Source organism: Echiichthys vipera, assembly GCF_963691815.1.
Source record: "Echiichthys vipera genome assembly, chromosome: 20".
Taxonomy (NCBI): domain Eukaryota; kingdom Metazoa; phylum Chordata; class Actinopteri; order Perciformes; family Trachinidae; genus Echiichthys; species Echiichthys vipera.
Genome location: NC_139845.1, coordinates 13,496,220 through 13,514,823, shown reverse-complemented (window position 1 = coordinate 13,514,823; position 18,604 = coordinate 13,496,220). Strand labels below are relative to the sequence as shown.

The following is an 18,604-nucleotide window of genomic DNA, read 5'->3' as shown; positions in this document are numbered from 1 at the left end:
CTAACCCTTTAAAATACCAGTTACACTATAACTCAAAATAAACAAACAGATCAAGGCAGCAGTAGACCAGAAACTCCCATGTTCAGTGAGGTAAAATGACGGTGGCTTTGACAAGGCCATAGAGCTGGTTCAATTCCCCTGTGTTAAGTTACACAGGGCTGTTTGACGGCCAGGTAAACTGGTGAAAATATTCTGAATATAATGTTCACCTGCCTTCGTTTAAGTGGCTAAAATACATTTAGCTGCTGCCTCGTGTCTGCTGCTCCAAACTGGGGGTATGTTGACTGCCATCTGCTATACAAACAGCATACAACACCGACTATGGATATGTACCTCATATAACCCAACTTCAAAAACAATCTGAACTATCCATTTAAAGATATAGAACACGTGAAAAAGAAGTAATAGGAGCACAGTCCAAACTGTCAAAGCTAATAAAATGATAATGAATTAATTCCGTCCAGACAGATGAATGGTGCTCATAGTTCATAAATGGGACCTAATATCCAGTGCTCATTATCTTAAAAATTGAAAATTATTACCTCCACCTTGTGATTAAAGCATTCGTACCATCAATGTGGCACCAATGTCAAATTTGGTTAAGTGGTGAGATGTAATTTATGAACCAATTCACTTGAATTATTCATGCCGGAGCATTGTATAAAAAGTCGCACAGCTCTCCTCTAATGTACTTTGAAACACAAAGCAATGAGGCTAATCAGCTGTTCACCTAAATCAATGTCTTTAGCTGACAGTCTCTCTGTAGCTAACATCCAAGTGATTGTGGTAAAATTCACCAAGCAGTCAAAGACGGCAGTAACTCTTTAAAATAATTCAATCACGTTTAAGATGTGCGCACCATTCAGCATAATGCTGCCAAAAGGAAAGCCTGAAGAAAACACTTATATGATGATGTTTTGTTGTGAACTAGTGTAATGTAAAGATGCTGCTTGGATAACGCAGGATGTGTTAAATGTCTTTATGTCCTTTAGTTTAATTACTACACACAATTATTGGTCTGAGTCAGCAGATATGTCTCAGTGATTCTTGACATTCCTGTAACGTCTTCTACCTCAAACAATTATCCAAATGGAGCAGGCCATGGCGTTCCTCTGAGAATATCTGATGGAGATGTAAGAAGACCATGAACTCTTCATGCAAAATAAATATTTTTTATGAAACAGCCTGCAGCAAGTTTTAAGCAACATTTCACCAACACATTATGTAAATCAGCCTTAAGACAGACTTTGGATGAACTGTTGCTGATTGCTTACTGTGGTAAATGCGTCCCTTGATGCAAACAGCTGCAAACTCGCCAATACATCTTCTTACATCACACATTATATTTCAAAATCATAATCAGAAGTTCACCTTGGGCTATAATTTAGTTTACACAAAGACGTGGTTAATACGATTCATCTGACAGCTGTGTCTAGGACAATCAAACCTCTTCGTATGTCACATGTTTTTGCAAAAGGGAATGTGCTGATTCTCCACCAACTTGTTGCTATGGGAAACTGCTGATGCTACTGATGCTCAGTATGGGGCGTATACAGCTATTTATAAAAATCATCTGAAAGCATTCGCAACAGCGGGCTTCCTGCAGACACGACCATGCGGAGGCTGAGTCGCTCCCCTAAAGAGGAACTTCACTCTCACAGCAACGTTATTCAGCCTGACCGGAAGCCGACTATTGCACGTAAGAGACTGATGATGCAACTGAGCTGCTAAGTGTGTTGGCGTGGCACGATGAGGGTTTTGTGATAAAAATAAGCCTGATTATAACAACACTATTGAATTAACAGCTTTGAAAGTTGTTCCCTGACAACAAAAACACGGCACGGAACAAAAAGTGAACCAGTTCACTTATAGGTTCTGCATGTAACTTTTTACTTACATGATATGTTTTATTGGTTGTAACATGACTTAAAAAAACGATACTTTCCCCAACTTTCTCAGTTGTTTGTAACTGACTGACTTGAATTTTCTAGTGGAAACAGTGTCTCTCTCCAGCGCTCCAACAGTACAGCCAACAGCGATAGTTAACGTTAGCTCGAAATTAGTCCGTGTTTGCCGTGTTTCCGTTTTGGGTGTGTCGGGAGAGAAACAGCATATATTGTGGTGGTAAAACAACAGCAATTTCCCCCCGATGCTGGAGGAAAAGCCTGGAGGAATTTTTATCTTTTTTGTTTAGCCTTTATTCAACCAGGATTATCCCATTAAGATCAAAGAGCTCTTTTACAAGGGAGTCCTTGTCGGGAATAAGAACAACACAGTTTCAACATTAAAGCACACAGAAAAACATGAAAATGATCACATAAAACATTTTCACACCGACGGTTTGGACTCAAAAGGATACGCCGTAGTTTTAAACTCATTCAGTGGAATTACGTTTCGAAGCACCAGATCTGTGTGGGGATTATTCCATGCAGCAGGTGCAGAAAACCTAAAAAGCTTAAAAGCGGTACATGCAGATCTGAGGAAGCAAAATTTATTTTACACATGTGGTTCTTACCGGTGTTGGAGCCGGACAAGTTGTACCTGGAATTCGCCTTTTTGATGATGTTCTCATTAATCTGATACCACTCACTTTCCGTGTTACACCTGAAACAGAAGGGTCAGACAAAGTTACAGAAAATCAATGTTTTTTCTGTATTGATTTTTACTTAAAGGGACACTCCAGCATCTTAGTATTTCACCTAGATGCACCCTATGAATATGTCAAGCTCCAAAAGTGCTGGATCCTAAATTTCCCATAATGCAACCCAAAGCACTTTTCATTAGGCCCCCTCCATTCTTTAAAACTCCACGTCTCTAAGTTTGTAAAGCAGCCTTTCTGTTTAAAATTTGTCATCTCCAACCTCAAACTGAGATAACCCAGGTGACATCATCAGGGTTTATTTTCCAGATTTGATAAAGCTTCTCTAACACTGAACTATGTACCCCTACTGTGTAAGTTGCCCTTTTTTCTATGTTTAACTATAACATGAACCACACAATTACTTAATCACGTTAAAGTAAAATGTTGTGGGATTGACCATAACACATATCGAGACCTATTACGTATTGTAAGTTTTAAACTTTAACCAGAGCAGATCAAGTGCAAAACAAATTCTTACAGTATTTAAAATGACGTCTTGTCTGGACCTAATTCTAAACACATTCAGCTCAGACCTTTAATGCTAATCCGACTAAAACCTCAGCTGTGTTAATGTAGGTAAAGAAAAAGTAGTTATATATTTTTTTCTGAGCTACATGTATTCGGCCAGTCAGTTTGATCAAGTTGTAATTTAGGTCAAACTACTGTGTAGCCTTTTCTATCCCTTAGGGCATCATGCAGACTAGGTCGGGCCACAAAGTCCTTCCACTGCACCAGGAAAGGTGCCGTTTCTTGGGTGGAATGTCTCTTTTAAAGTGTCTTTGTAGGTATATAAAAAGGCAATTCTAGCCTTGGCTTTTTGAAGACTGTTATCTGTATTTGCAAGATAGTTGGTTGGTGATTAGAACAAAAATTTAATCAGTGACTTTTAAAAGGAATAGTTTGAGATTTTGAGAAATATGCCTTTATACTGTACGCTCTCTTGCTGATAATGACACATTTTCACTTTACGACTTTCATATGTGACTGTTAAGGCGCTTTCACACCTGCCTTGTTTAGTTCAACTGAATCAATCCCTGGAGTGTTTGCCTCTTGATGCGGGTCATTTGGGCAGTTGTGAACAAAGCAATTGGATTTGGGTGTGGTCCAAAAACCAGACCAGGACCTCCTTGAGGAGGTGCTATCAAAAGAACTCTGGTACCCTTAGGTACAGTTTGTTTGTAGTGAGAACATGATCCAACCCAACTACCAGGTATACTCTACAAGTTTGAACTAAACGGCTCCTGTAGTGTGATCTACTTTGCAGTCTGTGATGTGGCAGATCTCTTTATACAGTATATATCCATGGACAGAGCATGCAAACTGTAGCCTGCTTAGTATTACGATAGTATCAACTAGCTGGAAATAGAAACATAACAGAAATATACTGTGCTTAAGCTTGCCATCACTTTTGTTTTACCTTTTTCTTTCTCGGCAAGAAAGAAAATATATTTGGAAGACAGGACTTTGTGAGATACAGTGACTTACGCATAAACCTTAAGCAGGTGGTCATCCTTGGAGTCAGCAGTGAGGAGATCAGCAATGCTGACGACAGCACAGCCAAACGGCCTCCTATACTGTACGCTACACAGATTCTTCTTCTCCCCTGCTCCCATTCTCCCTGAACACACACGCACACACGCACACACACACACACACACACACACACACACACACACACACACACACACACACACACACACACACACACACACACACACACACACACACACACACACACACACACACACACACACACACACACACACACACACACACACACACACACACACACACACACACACACACACACACACACACACACACACACACACACACACACACACACACACACACACACACACGCACGCACACACACGCACACACACGCACACACACGCACACACAGGAAACATCCAAAATCATAACAGAACCACTAAAGAAAGCCCAAGAGATTTAAAAGACATGGAGTGCTCAGGAGATTAAAGAATAAGCAATGCTAATCCCACCTATTCTTATGATGTGCACAACGATGTAGACATCTTTGCGTAGATCACTGCTTCCCAAATCCTGAAAAAAGAAAAGGAAAAAATACTTTAGCATCAGATTCAATCACTGTAAACAAGCGGCACAGCACAGACTTAGCTTTCAGTTTTCAGAGTAATGGAGCATGACTTTACTGTACATAGCTTTAAATTGCTCCCAATCAATCTTTGTAAATGCAAAGTCATGTTCACTACTCACCACAAATAGCGTGCATTGTCTTTCTGTCTTCTCTGGCGACTTGGGCAACCCGCTCTTATTCAGCTTGACAAAGAACCTTTCACTGCACAAGAGAAGAGACAGAGGGAAGGAACACATTGAGATGAATGGGGTCAGGAGTGATGGCTGGGTGTCTTCACAAACAACTGCATCCAAGCCACTGCTAACAGGAACAGAATAAGGATTAGACAGCGTCAAAAATGTCAAGCTCTGAACGGTGGGCGCTGGAGAAAACGCTTCAAAGTGAAAGCTTCAAACCAAAGCTGTCTGGAACAGAATAGGAGACAGGAGAAAGGCAGGCAGAGAAGGAGCAGAGACAGAGGGATAGAGCGAGAGAAAAATATATACAAAGCTTGAATTATTGAACCAAATCCCCAACACAGGATGTCTGTAACATATCTGACAACACGTACATCCCTACATGGCTTCACCACGGCTGACTAAAATATTCAGTGTGTTGTTGAATAAACGGGATTCTTGTTGACAAGTTTTAGCCCAGATACTGGACCGTCAGCAAAAAAAGTGATGGTTATAACAAAAAAATTTACAACCTCTGTCTCATAACTGCCAAGCTGGCTGTCATAAAACTTCTGTTTGTGACAGGGCTAGACTGAGACCATTATAAGCAGGTTCATTCTCTCTCTCTATTCACCTTTCACCAAGTGCTGGTAAATGTCAAAGACACCGTATTGTATGTATAATGTAAAGTAGAAAATATACAGAAACAGCAATTGCATGAGTCACATGCGTAACCTTTTGGTTGCTGCTGCAGTTTTTGTACATTAAAAGGAACAGTTTAGTGACTAATGAGTTGTTAGGGCTGACATTTTTTAGCTTAACCTCCATTCTAATGCTAGCGCATGAAAACAAGTCGGCAGCCAAACTAACAACTCTGGAAATGACACTAAAGCAAAGTGATGAGCTAGACACTAGATAAACAACAGACAAAGTACAAATGCTGCAGAAAGAAAGAACAGAACACAAACATGCAGACTACATCACTATCGACACAACTAAAAGTCTATAGCCAGGCTAGCTGCTCTGTAAAGCTGTAATAAGGGTGAGTTACGGGCTATATTACAGTGTGAAAGGGGCTAATGACAAAGCTAACATTCAGATGTTTCGCAGGTATGTTTACCACACTGACCATTTTAGTGTGGGGTGTTAGCATGGTAACATTTGTTTTTCAGCATTAAACACAAAGTACAGCGAATGTCATTAGTTTTACGGGTATTTGGTCAGAAACCAACAAATTGGAAGTCAGAGGATCAACAAAGTTATTTTAATTCATCCTGGTCAGTACTAAATTTCCTGACAATCTATCCAAAAGCTGTTTAGACATTTCACTCAAGGAAACAAATTTCCCAATCTGATGTGCCATGGTTTGTTACAGAAACTCGGGACTTGTCACACACACTTAAACCACGTCAGTAGCTGCCAGTAGCTCTTTACAAGTTGCCGATTGGTCAAGTGACTCTGACAGAAGCACATTACTTACAAGGTAAGAAAACTCAACCTTTTAAATAAAATCAGGGAATGACCAGAATCAATATGATTTATCCTCTGGGGACTTTAAATGTCTGTACAAAATTTGATGGAAATCTATCCAGCAGTTGTTCATACAATTTTTTAGTCTGGACCAAAGAGGCGGAACGATTAACCGACAGACAGATATACTGTACATTGCCATTCTTAGAGCTATTATGCTAGCATGGCTTAAAGTAAACTATAAGCAGCTACACTGGGACAATTGAAAAAGTAAATTGTCTAGTTTTCTGTCAAAACAATACTGAATTATACAGTGCAACTTTAGAATATGAATCAAGAGCTTCACAGATCAAAATGACTCGAAAAAAACAACAACTCTGGCCTCAAATGCCCCACACCCCACTTTTGTGCAGGCTGGAAATTAAGTGCATGTCGGGCAAAAACAGGAAAGGACGGACACAGATCGCCTTTTAATTCTCTTTGTACTCCGTCCCCTCTCTCTATCTCGCACACACGCTCAAAGTGAGGCAGCGGAGGCATCCTGCTGGGCCCGTCTCATCCAGGCTGGCGAGCTGAGGGCTAATCCAGTTAGGTGACTTTCACAGTCCACAGATAAGCAGAGAGAAAACCTTGTAATGCACCAGTGCCTGACAATGAGCCATGTCTCTGGCACAGTCAGCAAGTGCAAGCTACAGTAGGCCCATTCACACAAGAGCAGAATATACACCAACAAATCCTATACAGTACAACTTAACTTCATGCTGCATAGAGGTACAATAACTAAGCAGGTTATAGAATAGTCTGAGCTATTAAAAGCTTTTATTACAAGAGCTTACAAGGTGCCGTGTCTCTTCCCTGATGTAAATAAAAAGCTGATTCTTGCACTGTAATTCAGTGTTTTGTGTATGTAGGGCAGTGGGCGCCCATGATTGAATTAATTAAGCTCCTGAAAATTAATTATACAAATGCTCATGATTTTTCATACATGTATTCCATCAGGAAAGTTTTCCTTTTCTCGTCCGTATTGGGATGAACCAGTTGAGAGCCAATTTGATTTAGATGCGGTTGTTCCTCATTAGCTACTCTCTGTAACTTTCCAGGCCATTTATCCAGCCATATGGAGACGGATTCCTATGCATTAGACATGAGACATACGTACGTTTTCCCGAACCCTAATTAGTGCTCTATTGTTGAAACCCCAACCGCCAATTAACAGCCACTCCTGCAGACACACATGCACAAGTCTCTTACACACCCTCCCCTGCCACAGACTCTTCTCCCTCACAGCTGCAGCATGTTGATCACCGGAGCTAAGAGGACCAGTGTCCCCCAGCGGGACCTTATCTCCCTCTATCACCGCTCGAATTAACATAACATGAATGGCCATTTTCCCTCCCCTCTGGGCCCGCACTGAGCTTGCTATTCCCTCTCCTGATATCAATGATTGCATTAGGAGCTGTGTGCTCACCCAACAAGGAAGTGGAAGGGGGATGGATAGTGAGCGACACGTGTGTAAAATACTGGCTAAATTAACTGCAACTGTTGCCTCCCTCCCCCTCGCCAAAAAAACTAAATCCACCGCCAAAGGCCACGTAGAAAGAAGAAAAAAATCATTAGACAAGACAGCGAGGTGAACAGGTAGAGAACACGCAAGGCCAGACCTACCAACTACATCTATCAAAAACACACACTAGGCTTCTGCAGTTCACACAAAATAAATGTTAAAACAGATGCACCATGTCCACCCATCCATGGGTGACCTTGTTAGAGCTGAATGGGGGTTACAATTAGAAAGAGGAAAGTGCGAGTATAATTTAAAAGAACAGAGTAAGGCAGTATGAAGGGGAGGTGTTTAATCTGGAAAAGCACCACAATTTAAGAAAGAGCAACAGGATCATGTGTGACCATGGTACAGTATGCCGCACTTTGTGTCTTGCTGGAAAGCCGGACAAGGAGCCTGTATTGAAGACAAAGAAGCTACCACGGTGCACAGGGGCTGCTGGTGTTGGCATGGTACTGAGACAACGGGTCAGACCTCCATCTGGTCACAAACACACACACACACACACGCGCACACACACACACGCACACACACACACGCGCACACACACACACACACGCGCACACACACACACACACGCACACACACACACACACACACACACACACACACACACACACACACACACACACACACACACACACACACACACACACACACACACACACACACACACACACACACACACACACACACACACACACACACACACACACACACACACACACACACACACACACACACACACACACACACACACACACACACACACACACACACACACACACACACACACACACACACACACACACACACACACACACACACACACACACACACACACACACACACACACACAACCAGCAAAGAGGGAAGTGTCGAAATGGCTCCATGCCAGGGATCTTGCATAAATGTGTGTGTGTGTGTCTCTGTTTATGTGTGTGACCAGACAGTGAGAGACAGCGTTGGCAAACTGCCATTGTAAGATTTTTCCTCGAAGACAGAACCACTAAGGCACAATGGTGAAAGCCTCTGACTGCCGTTATCCCCCAAAACTGACTAGAAACGAAACCTGGAGAAACAGAGCAGTTATTTTTACTATTATTTGTATTCAGTTTGGATAAAAGTGCTTATGATTTGTATTGTATGCTATATTTACGGTATACAACATTTATCACAAAAGGTTTTAGCTTAATGCTAAAATTTGTTATTTTAATTATTACAACAAATTCTTGTATGCAGTATACCGCTGCCTCTATCAGTTAGATTGTTTGGTAGTTTTGTTAGTTCCGAACCTTTCTTAACACAAAAAGGCACACGTTAATATACACAAGCTAACCGAGCAACGCAGCGGTAGACTCCCATGTTCTATGAGGTAAAATGTTTTTGTCAATGGAGTCTGGTGGTGTTGATAGGAGCATTGAACAGCTTCGGTTCCACTCGCTTAAACTTAAAAACCAAATATCTGATTGCAAACTGGTGAAAATATTCAAAATATAGCAAAAACTTAAACTGATATTGCTTTTTTTTTAGGTGAACCTTTTTTGGATAGTTAAGTCCAGCTGCTGCCCCCATCCACAGCAGTACAAAGCTTATCTTCTGTGCCTGTCCTCTTGTCTACACTGACTATGGATAAGTACCCCATACAGCCCCACTTCAAAAGGATTTCAATTATCCCTTTAATATGATACCACTGGACCCTAATTTTCCACTTGAAGACAAAGTAGGGGGTTGAGAATAGTTGCAAAAAATGTAACTTCATTATTACTGAACCTTTTATTGTACATCAAAACTTCAGATGTGTGAGCCAAAAGAGGCAAGAGGGCGCATTTAAATACACCTTACTAATTAAATCGCTTCCTATCCACGGATAAATAACGTGTGTGCTTGTGTGTACACATACAGCTGTCATTTTTTCAGAAACTCATCTTTTTCTCAAATATTCCACATCATAAAAAGTCAAAAAGGCCTTTCGCACTTCTTGTAAAAATAGAATCTTTGTTCTTGTGTGGTATTATTCATATTATAGAGGAAACCACAAATTCTCCATGCGAAGTTTAGAGAAACTTAGGTCAACCAAGTTTGCCTCAAAAGTTAGATTGCTGCCAGTGATGTGATGAATAATGTATTGGAACTGGAGCTACTGTATGCTGAAACAAAAAGTAATAAAACAATGTATCCCATCAATGTCACCCTTGTTCCTCTGATGTGACCCTGTGGGGCGGAGAGTTAAGCGCCAAACTCCAGCATGACTTATCAAAAGAAGTTTCAGTGTTGCCGTGCTCATTTTTCAACCCACTCATTTTCCACGCCTGACGAATCCACTTGTTTGTGACATGAAATGGAATTTCTTCGCTTTGAACTGTGAAACCAGGGAGTTTAAACACAGTCTTGTATTTGGCCGACGCCCCGTCAGGAGTATGTGGGCGTGTGTGTGTTGGTGTGCGTGCGTGCATGTGACGTGTGCAGACTCCCATGGTGATAGGCTCTTTTATGTGGACAGCGCGGACACTGTTTTATATGACAAAATAGCACGGCATTGCCCACTTTTATGTGTCCAAGTGGCCTTTAACAACCTGCTTCATTTAATCAATCTTCATTATTATAATTAGAGCAGTCTTCCTGGCATCAAAAGGTGGAGCAATCACAACCCCCTACCACCCCCCACCACCCCCTTTAATCACTCATTGCTATGGACAGTGCATCCGAAAAAACATGACAAACATAACTATTTTAACCTTTTGAATACTGGCACATGGTCAAGAAATGTACCGAATAGAGCCCCAGAAATCACAGTAAACCTCACTACATGTCACGGTGAGCAAATATTGTTATTAGAATAAAAAAGTGATGCTTTTTTCATCACTAATTCAGAAAATTAAAAGGGGGATTATTTTCTCTGAGGTGTTTACCTCAGTGGCCGGTTCTCCCGTCCATCATAAATGTGGAAGAAGACTTCTAGCTCCTCTCCCAGGTTGGCACTCATCAGACTCTTGACGTGGACAAACAAGTGGTGGGTGCTAGCGGGAGCAGGGGTCTCCTTCTTACGATGCCGATGTTCCATCTGCAGAGGAGAGGAGAGGAGAGGAGAGGTTATAAGCATCAGCACAAATTGATTTCCTAATGGCATTCTGAGCAGGGGGATCTTTATACATAGACTTAACATGTCACTACACAGAACTGCTAAAAATCAAAGCTTGCCTATTGTGCTCATTTTCAGGTTCATACTTGAATTTTGGGTTTCTACTAGAATATGTTTACATGCTTTAATGTTCAAAAATCACATTAAATAGATAAAATTGATTTAAAAGAATAAATATATATAGAAGAGATGGAAAGGTTTGTGGAACATCCCTTTTAATACTGGCCAATCATATTCAAGAGCTGCTGTATTTAGAGTTGAGTTCCCCAGTCAAAGATAAATAACATCCCTCTGAGACACCTCACAGACAGTTCGGAGGAGCTTTGCTGCAGATTTGCATATATATTTGAAGACTAAGATATAGATTTTGTTGATAAAGATCAGGTTATTACAGCATGCAATAACAGACTGTCAACACCACCAGGAGCTAAGATGTGAGCGTCTGAGCTGTATTGCCTGATTTCTTCTGATTTCTTTGTTGCCATCTTGGTGCCAAAGAAACAAATGAGATATCCACATATTCACTTCATACAAAAGTATTTATATTTACTAAATAAGGTCTTTATAGCACTCTACCTTATGTATTTACCTTAAGCATATATCTTTAAAATAGGTTAATTGGGATTTACGTTGGGGTTTTTTGTTTTTGTTCCTGTTTCTTTGCTTTAATGTATTGACGCACTGTACAACTGTTGCACTTCCTTTTCTCTGATCTGCAAATTCAAAAAAGAATGGGGTTAAATAGGTTAATTTTTTTCATGACACAAAGAAATAACTGCGTTGTGATTTGCATCCCTTTCAACTGGTTGCTTCATCTTAGAGAAACAGAAACCAAAGCACTGCAATTCACACTGAATATAAATGCAAGCAAAGCAACAGTCAAACAATGCAGCATCTCAGTGCCTGGTGGCGCATGAGCATTGACTGATATTTCATGCTACATTAAGTCAATCTATATCGAAAAAAGATTGAGAGGTTATAAGCCTCACACAGCATGGCGCGTCGTTGTAAATACTATCCAGATCAACGTGCACATTGCAGCTCTGTTTGAGAGGTTCATCCTAATCTGTTGTCAACATCCAAAAATACAAGGACACACACACACACACACACACACACACACACACACACACACACACACACACACACACACACACACACACACACACACACACACACACACACACACACACACACACACACACACACACACACACACACACACACACACACACACACACACACACACACACACACACACACACACACACACACACACACACACACACACACACACCAGATGGCCAAAAGAGCTGCCAAATTGTGCTCCACGTTCACTTCTCTAGTAGGATGTAGAGAAAAGGGGAGGGGGAGAAGAAAGTAAGAATAGAATAAAAATAAGAAAATGCAAGGGCAAAGAAAGTGTAGTAATGCACCGCCACACACAAATATCACTGAGTCAAATACACAAAAGGAGAAATTGTTGCCAATCACCTCCAACACTATAAACTATAATTAAAGGAGATTATATGTAAAATCTCTTGGAACCTGTTGTTTGTGTATATATAAGGAATAGGTCAACATGTATTTGCTTTATTGCCAAGAGTTATAGGAGGAGATCGATTTCAATCTCACCTCTTAGCTTAGCAAAAAGACTGGAAACAGTGGGGGAACAGCTAACCGGGCTCTGCCCATTGATTAAACATCCACCAACCAGTGACTCCAAAGAACACTAATTAACATGTTATATCTATTTTGTTTAATCAGTACTAAATTCAAAGTGGGGTTATGTTCCAGACTATTTCTTGGCCGGGGCCAGTTACCTTCTGGTGTCAACTTTTTGGATTCATGCTTAGTTAACCTGCTGCTGGCTCCAGCTCCACATTTACCATATAGATGCGATGGGATCAAGCACCTCATCTAACTCATCTGCGCACATTTCCCCATAACATTTAACGATTCCTTTAAGGATAATCTAAGATTTGACAGTTAGCTGACAAAAGTACTGAATCTATGTGCTATATTTACAGAAATAAGTGAATTTGCAACAGCTTTTCTGAAAGAAAGTTGTGATTCGTTTTTCTTAATTCGCCATATGTTTAAAAACGCAAAATCGTGGGAAGAATTTGAAAAACTGTGATCTTTTAGTCAAGCTTGTTGGGTAAAATACACTAACTGGGTGCTAGCATTGCCTTAGGAAACAACTTGGGAGTGGAAGACAGTCCCAAAGGATAATAATACACAATAAACTCTCTGCGAGGAAGTTGGAATGCTGAGGTTGATTGATTTTGATTTACGCTCATATTCCTCAATCTGAATAAGATTATATAACGTAGAAAATTGCAGTGATTGGACAATTCCTCCAACTTGGATATTTTTTTCCCCCGAAAAAAAAAAGAGATTGGAATCACAACATTGCATTTATTTGCATTTCTGGACGGTCTCTCTATAGTAAAAGAAGGAAAACAATATGCAAACATGGATGATGTGGTTCTTACCGACATAACAACTATGCTGTTCTGTCTAGGCACTGATGTTACAATGTTTTGAACACACCCAAGAGTGCATTACCATGTGATGACTACTGCTTTGACATAAACTAAAGGGCAACAAAATGCTACCTCAGAGAAGGTTCAAATCCCTGAAAGCTGAAAATTTGATGCCGTAGTGAAATTTGAGATAGAGCAACTGCCTAGAGGGTATGAAATCAATCGCATATTTATGATATGCTTTTGGAAAACAGTTGGCTGTACCATACATATAAGCATATGAAAAACCACTAACACGGTCCTCTAAGACTTAAACATGCTTCAAAATGACACCACAAATCCTTTTAGTGCAATATCTGTCAAAAAGATGAATGTGTTTCACTTCGACCTGACTGCTGTGCACCAACTGAGATGCCAGAAGAAAACACACTGGAGAACGATCAAACAACAAGGCGCTAACACTGTTTTTTTTGTTTTTTTTACCAGATCACTTACACAACAGGGCAGAGCTACTGGTTTTTGACGCAGAATAACTAGGTCTGGAGGGCCTCATTTACAGTGTGGGATTTTATCACATGGTTATTTTCAGTGTGTCATTTAAGCCGCCCAGTCGAAGCAGTGTGTGGTTATGTGACGGCTTCAGCATGACTAGACACAAAGGACAGACATTACAGTCTGGCAGCCCTACTGGCAACATAAAAACAAGAAATATAGTTGAACAGGGAGAGCATGTTCATGTGTGTGCTTCTCCAACCATACCATTATTGTTCACTCTGTAATCTTTTAAAAAAACAGCGTGAGGCAGCGCCAAGTGGAGTGACAGTCGTACTACAAGGAGCTTCTAAAATGAGAGAGGGGGGGTTTAACTGAGGTGACGGAGACACTTTCTAGTCTTTCTACATCCCTCCATCAGAGCTGCCTTTCATCACTCACTTCTACATCACTATTTAAGCCTCTTTTAAGCTTGTGGAAGGGACACCTTAACACAAGCAGGAAGCAAGAGGAGTGAGGGTAACTTTAAAGTGCGTATTATTTTAGTGATAACCGAAGTCACAGAGGAGATTTGTAATACAGCACGTCCAAGGCCAGGCCTGACCTATCTATCACCACTGTCTGATCTGCCACAGTTAATGAATGCATCGCTCTCGGATCTAAACTCTAGGCCGCTTTGTAGCGGTCTCACACTCCAGGGGAAGAAAAAAACAGGAACGTTTTAAGCTGTTTTTGCCTTTGCACTACAGACGGCTTTAGCAACTGAGAAGCCTTAGCATGAGACTGGGGAGCCAATTAGGGATTTGATAACTTTAAAGCTACTAACAAATAAAATGCTTCAAAGGGTGTCAAGTGAAATAACTCGACTCAGTATCAGGCCTCAATCTCTTCAGACAAATCTCCTGCAATAGAAAGGACTTAATATCAATAGAATACGTTCTCTAAGCACTAGCCCTGTGGCTAGGTATTGCTTTGATCAAGTTTTTTCAATTGACCATTTTTAAAGTTACCAATACTGAACAATTTCTGATACTTAAAGCTAACCATTTGATGTGGGTAGTGCTACACAGCATTGTAGGAAGTTACCTTTTGGACTGAATTCAAAAGAGGGAAAATGACCTGTTGCCGACCTGTTGTTTAAAAAAAAATAAAATATATATATATATTTTTTTTAAACATATACATATATATATAAATCGAGCAGACAGAACAACATTAGCATTCATTCAGTCTTTTTTTTTTAATCCAACTGACAAAATGACAAAATTGATTTGAGCCTTTTGCCTTCAACTCCTGAGGAAAGTAACTGGCTCTTTAGAGACTAAATCCATCACTATGTTCACTTGACAGCTAGAGCACTAACTTGTGTGCCATAATGTGCTCTTCAGATAGATACAGTGGGATTACCGTATTATAGCTGCTTGCCTAATGAACCAGGAAACAAGTGTATGTGAGCGCTGACAGTGAACCGATGTAGTATAGCCGAAACAATAAGCACTAAAAAGATTCTACAATACTAGTTAGAGCTGAGAGCTCATTTGATCTATTGTCTATATAAAAAAAATATATATATATATATTTATGTCCATAAATTTTGGCACAATTCTTTCCTTGTTATTCAATGCATGGAACGTCTTTCCTTTATCCTTCTCATTGTCTCTTTATTTCTCACTGAGCAGATATCACATATTTCCACAGTAACACCCCCAATGCCATTTCGCCCCACACAGGCATACGCGCACACACACACACACACACACACACACACACACACACACCTGGTAATCCCCATCTCAATTTAATTAAGCCACACCACCGCAGCGCAACACAGAAACAAAGAAGCTGTTCTCATAAACAAAGATCTCACTGAAAAATACTGATGGGATTTGGGTTCAATGTGTGTTTCTATTTATAACAAGAGTGTTTGTATGTAGATTTTGGCAGTCCCTTTATCTTGTCTCAGTATAGGGGAATTGCAGTCATTTGCTCATTTTGTACGCTATTTAATAGAGGTGAATTACGCTTTCATCCTGCTATGCCTGCTTTTGTTTTGGCTAACAAAAAAAAAAACAAATGGATTAAGAGCTTCAATTGTCCCTGCGAAGGAAAAGCCATCGCAGTGTGTATGTTTGTGTGTGTGTGATTCAATTCTTCCTGCACTGTATTAGGGCAGAGAAGTGGTTGCCACGGTAACAGCGGTTGGGGCTTGGAGAAAATGGGAAGGGGAAGCAGGGAGCAAACAGTAAAGAAAGGAAGGAGAGAATGAGCCAAACAGGGGCAAAGAGAGGGATGGAAGAGAGAGAGATGGGAGAGTACTGCTGTTGCCAGTAGCCCATGAAATGTATTAATAATGAGAAAAGTAGCTAAAATTATATTATATATATTACACAAAATCTCCAAAAGCTCATAGTTTAAAATGGTATCAAGAAGATTATTGCCAATCTTTCAACTTAAACTTTTTCAGCCAGTATGAAGTCCTTAAAGTTCTGAGAAAAAAAGTGTGATCGATCCAAAGCTCAAGGTCAGTGGTGAGATAGTTTCACCAAATCCCTTTTCCGAGGTCAAGAATGAACCGTCAGTCCCAATTCTTAAGCCAACACGGATAAAAAGGTCCTTAAAGTGCTCGGTGGAAGAGGGAATTTGCGTAGATGGGTAGATGGGTAGGGTTTGATGCAGTCTGCCAGTTCACACCACTACTTCTGCTACCTGCCAGTTTTGGGGAAGATCTTTCAAAAACTGTTGTCAGTTATGGGCTGCTTCTCACATCTTCACCGTAGGAAGAAACTGGTAAAAACATCCTTCCCCCGTCTGATGCGATCAGAAAGTATGTGATATATAAAGTGGTTTGCTGCAAGCATGTAGCAGCTGCAAGTCTGTGACACACAAATCGTTTTTGACAAACCGCACACACCGCATACAGTATATTCGGTAGTATATGCAAGGTACCTCACACTGCATTTTCTATACCCACTGTATCCTCTCCTGGGATTCCTACCCATCTTTCGTCCTATCTATGGCGATCCGATAGTTATCATGATATAGAAGTTCTGATTAAATATATATTGCTTGCTTTGGAGCGTAATTTATCCCCCCAGCTTTAAAACAGAGCCTGCTTCAGCCGCTTGAAGACAGTAATATCATCCGAGGTAGCCGGTGGTCCTGCGGGCCTAAGAGTGTTCATTAAAAATCGATTATGTTTTGGAGAATCGATACAGTATCACAATGCACTTCACCATCCTGCTCCCTTAATGAGGTGTTAGTTTGAGAACAAAGCAGGTCACTATTTTGCGGAGGGGTTGTTCAGACCACTCACCAGTCTGTAAAGCTCTGTGACGCTGATTTCATCAGGGTCCACCATGCTGAACTCTCGCCTCGGGACCAGGTCCAAGCAGAGTTGTCTGTAAAAGAAAGCGTGCATGCAGTGAATGACATACAGATTAGACACATATTACACTTATTTAATGACGGTTAATTCATATCGTAGTCTGTGAAAGGCAAAACAGACAAGGTTGACTCAAATGAGCATCAACAGAATGAACAAACACACACCATATACTGTCAGATTATCTGTGTCAGTCATTTAAATTAACTTGACGGATCGTCCTCTTTTCAAAAGGAACAGATGAAAGAAAAATGTCCTCTGCTTTTAGCTCCCTGCTATGCCCACTGTCCTCTTTATCCTTCTTCCTCAAACGTCTCCCTCTCTCTCTCTCTCTCTCTCTCTCTCTCTCTGTCCGTCTTATAACCCTCTCTGTTCCTTCATGGCTTCCATGAACAGCTCTACCCCTAACTTCCTCCCTCCTTCCCTCTCCTTTTCTCCTTTTTATTCTTCTTATCCTCCTCTAGGCCGGCCCTTTCAGTGGACCAAAACGCCACGCTAGAATGTGTCTCCTTGTCAGCAATAAAACAGACAGGCTTGGTCAAGCATACAACAGCCCCACAGCGAGGGACTGTCCACCCGTCTCTTAACTAAGGAGGTGTGTGTGTGTGTGTGTGTGTGTGTGTGTGTGTGTGTGTGTGTGTGTGTGTGTGTGTGTGTGTGTGTGTGTGTGTGTGTGTGTGTGTGTGTGTGTGTGTGTGTGTGTGTGTGTGTGTGTGTGTGTGTGTGTGTGTGGAGGGCCTCAGCAGGGGAATGAAGAAGAGTGAAGGGTAAGGACGGATATAAAGAAAGAATGACAGAAGTTGGGAGATTTTTTTATTTTACCCCCATGGCATGGAGAGGAAAGAAAAAAGAGAGAGAGAGCGGTAGGATGGAGAGCACGCTGCTGCCTGTGTGAGGGGGAAAGAGACTTGATTGAGTGAGGAGTGTGCCTGCAGGGATGGTAGGTGACAACAAAAGAAAGAGGAACAGGGAGAGAAGAAAGGGTTAGTGAGAGCGAGAGTCAGAGAAAGAACAGTTCGAGAGTTGCAGTGAGCTCGAGCTTGGAAGATGAGGGACTGAATCAGACACTGAAGAAATGAGAGTTTCATTTTCAGTGTTTGCTTAAAGTGTTTGTATGTTAAACTTGTGTTAGATGAACCAGCTTGTTATT

General features: G+C 41.0%; 1 protein-coding gene across 2 annotated transcripts in view; it reads right to left on the bottom strand.

Moving 5' to 3' along the window:
- Positions 1 to 18,604, bottom strand: part of dock4b (dedicator of cytokinesis 4b) — a 117,048-nt gene that overhangs the window by 59,544 nt on the left and 38,900 nt on the right. For both annotated transcript variants that reach the window (XM_083935012.1, XM_083935013.1), the window contains exons 7-12: positions 17,386 to 17,470; positions 10,862 to 11,013; positions 4,883 to 4,964; positions 4,648 to 4,708; positions 4,127 to 4,259; positions 2,516 to 2,604 (exon numbers count right to left, since the gene is read on the bottom strand). In XM_083935012.1, coding sequence (XP_083791138.1) covers positions 2,516 to 2,604; positions 4,127 to 4,259; positions 4,648 to 4,708; positions 4,883 to 4,964; positions 10,862 to 11,013; positions 17,386 to 17,470 — 602 coding nt within the window. The remainder of the gene's footprint in view (positions 1 to 2,515; positions 2,605 to 4,126; positions 4,260 to 4,647; positions 4,709 to 4,882; positions 4,965 to 10,861; positions 11,014 to 17,385; positions 17,471 to 18,604) is intronic.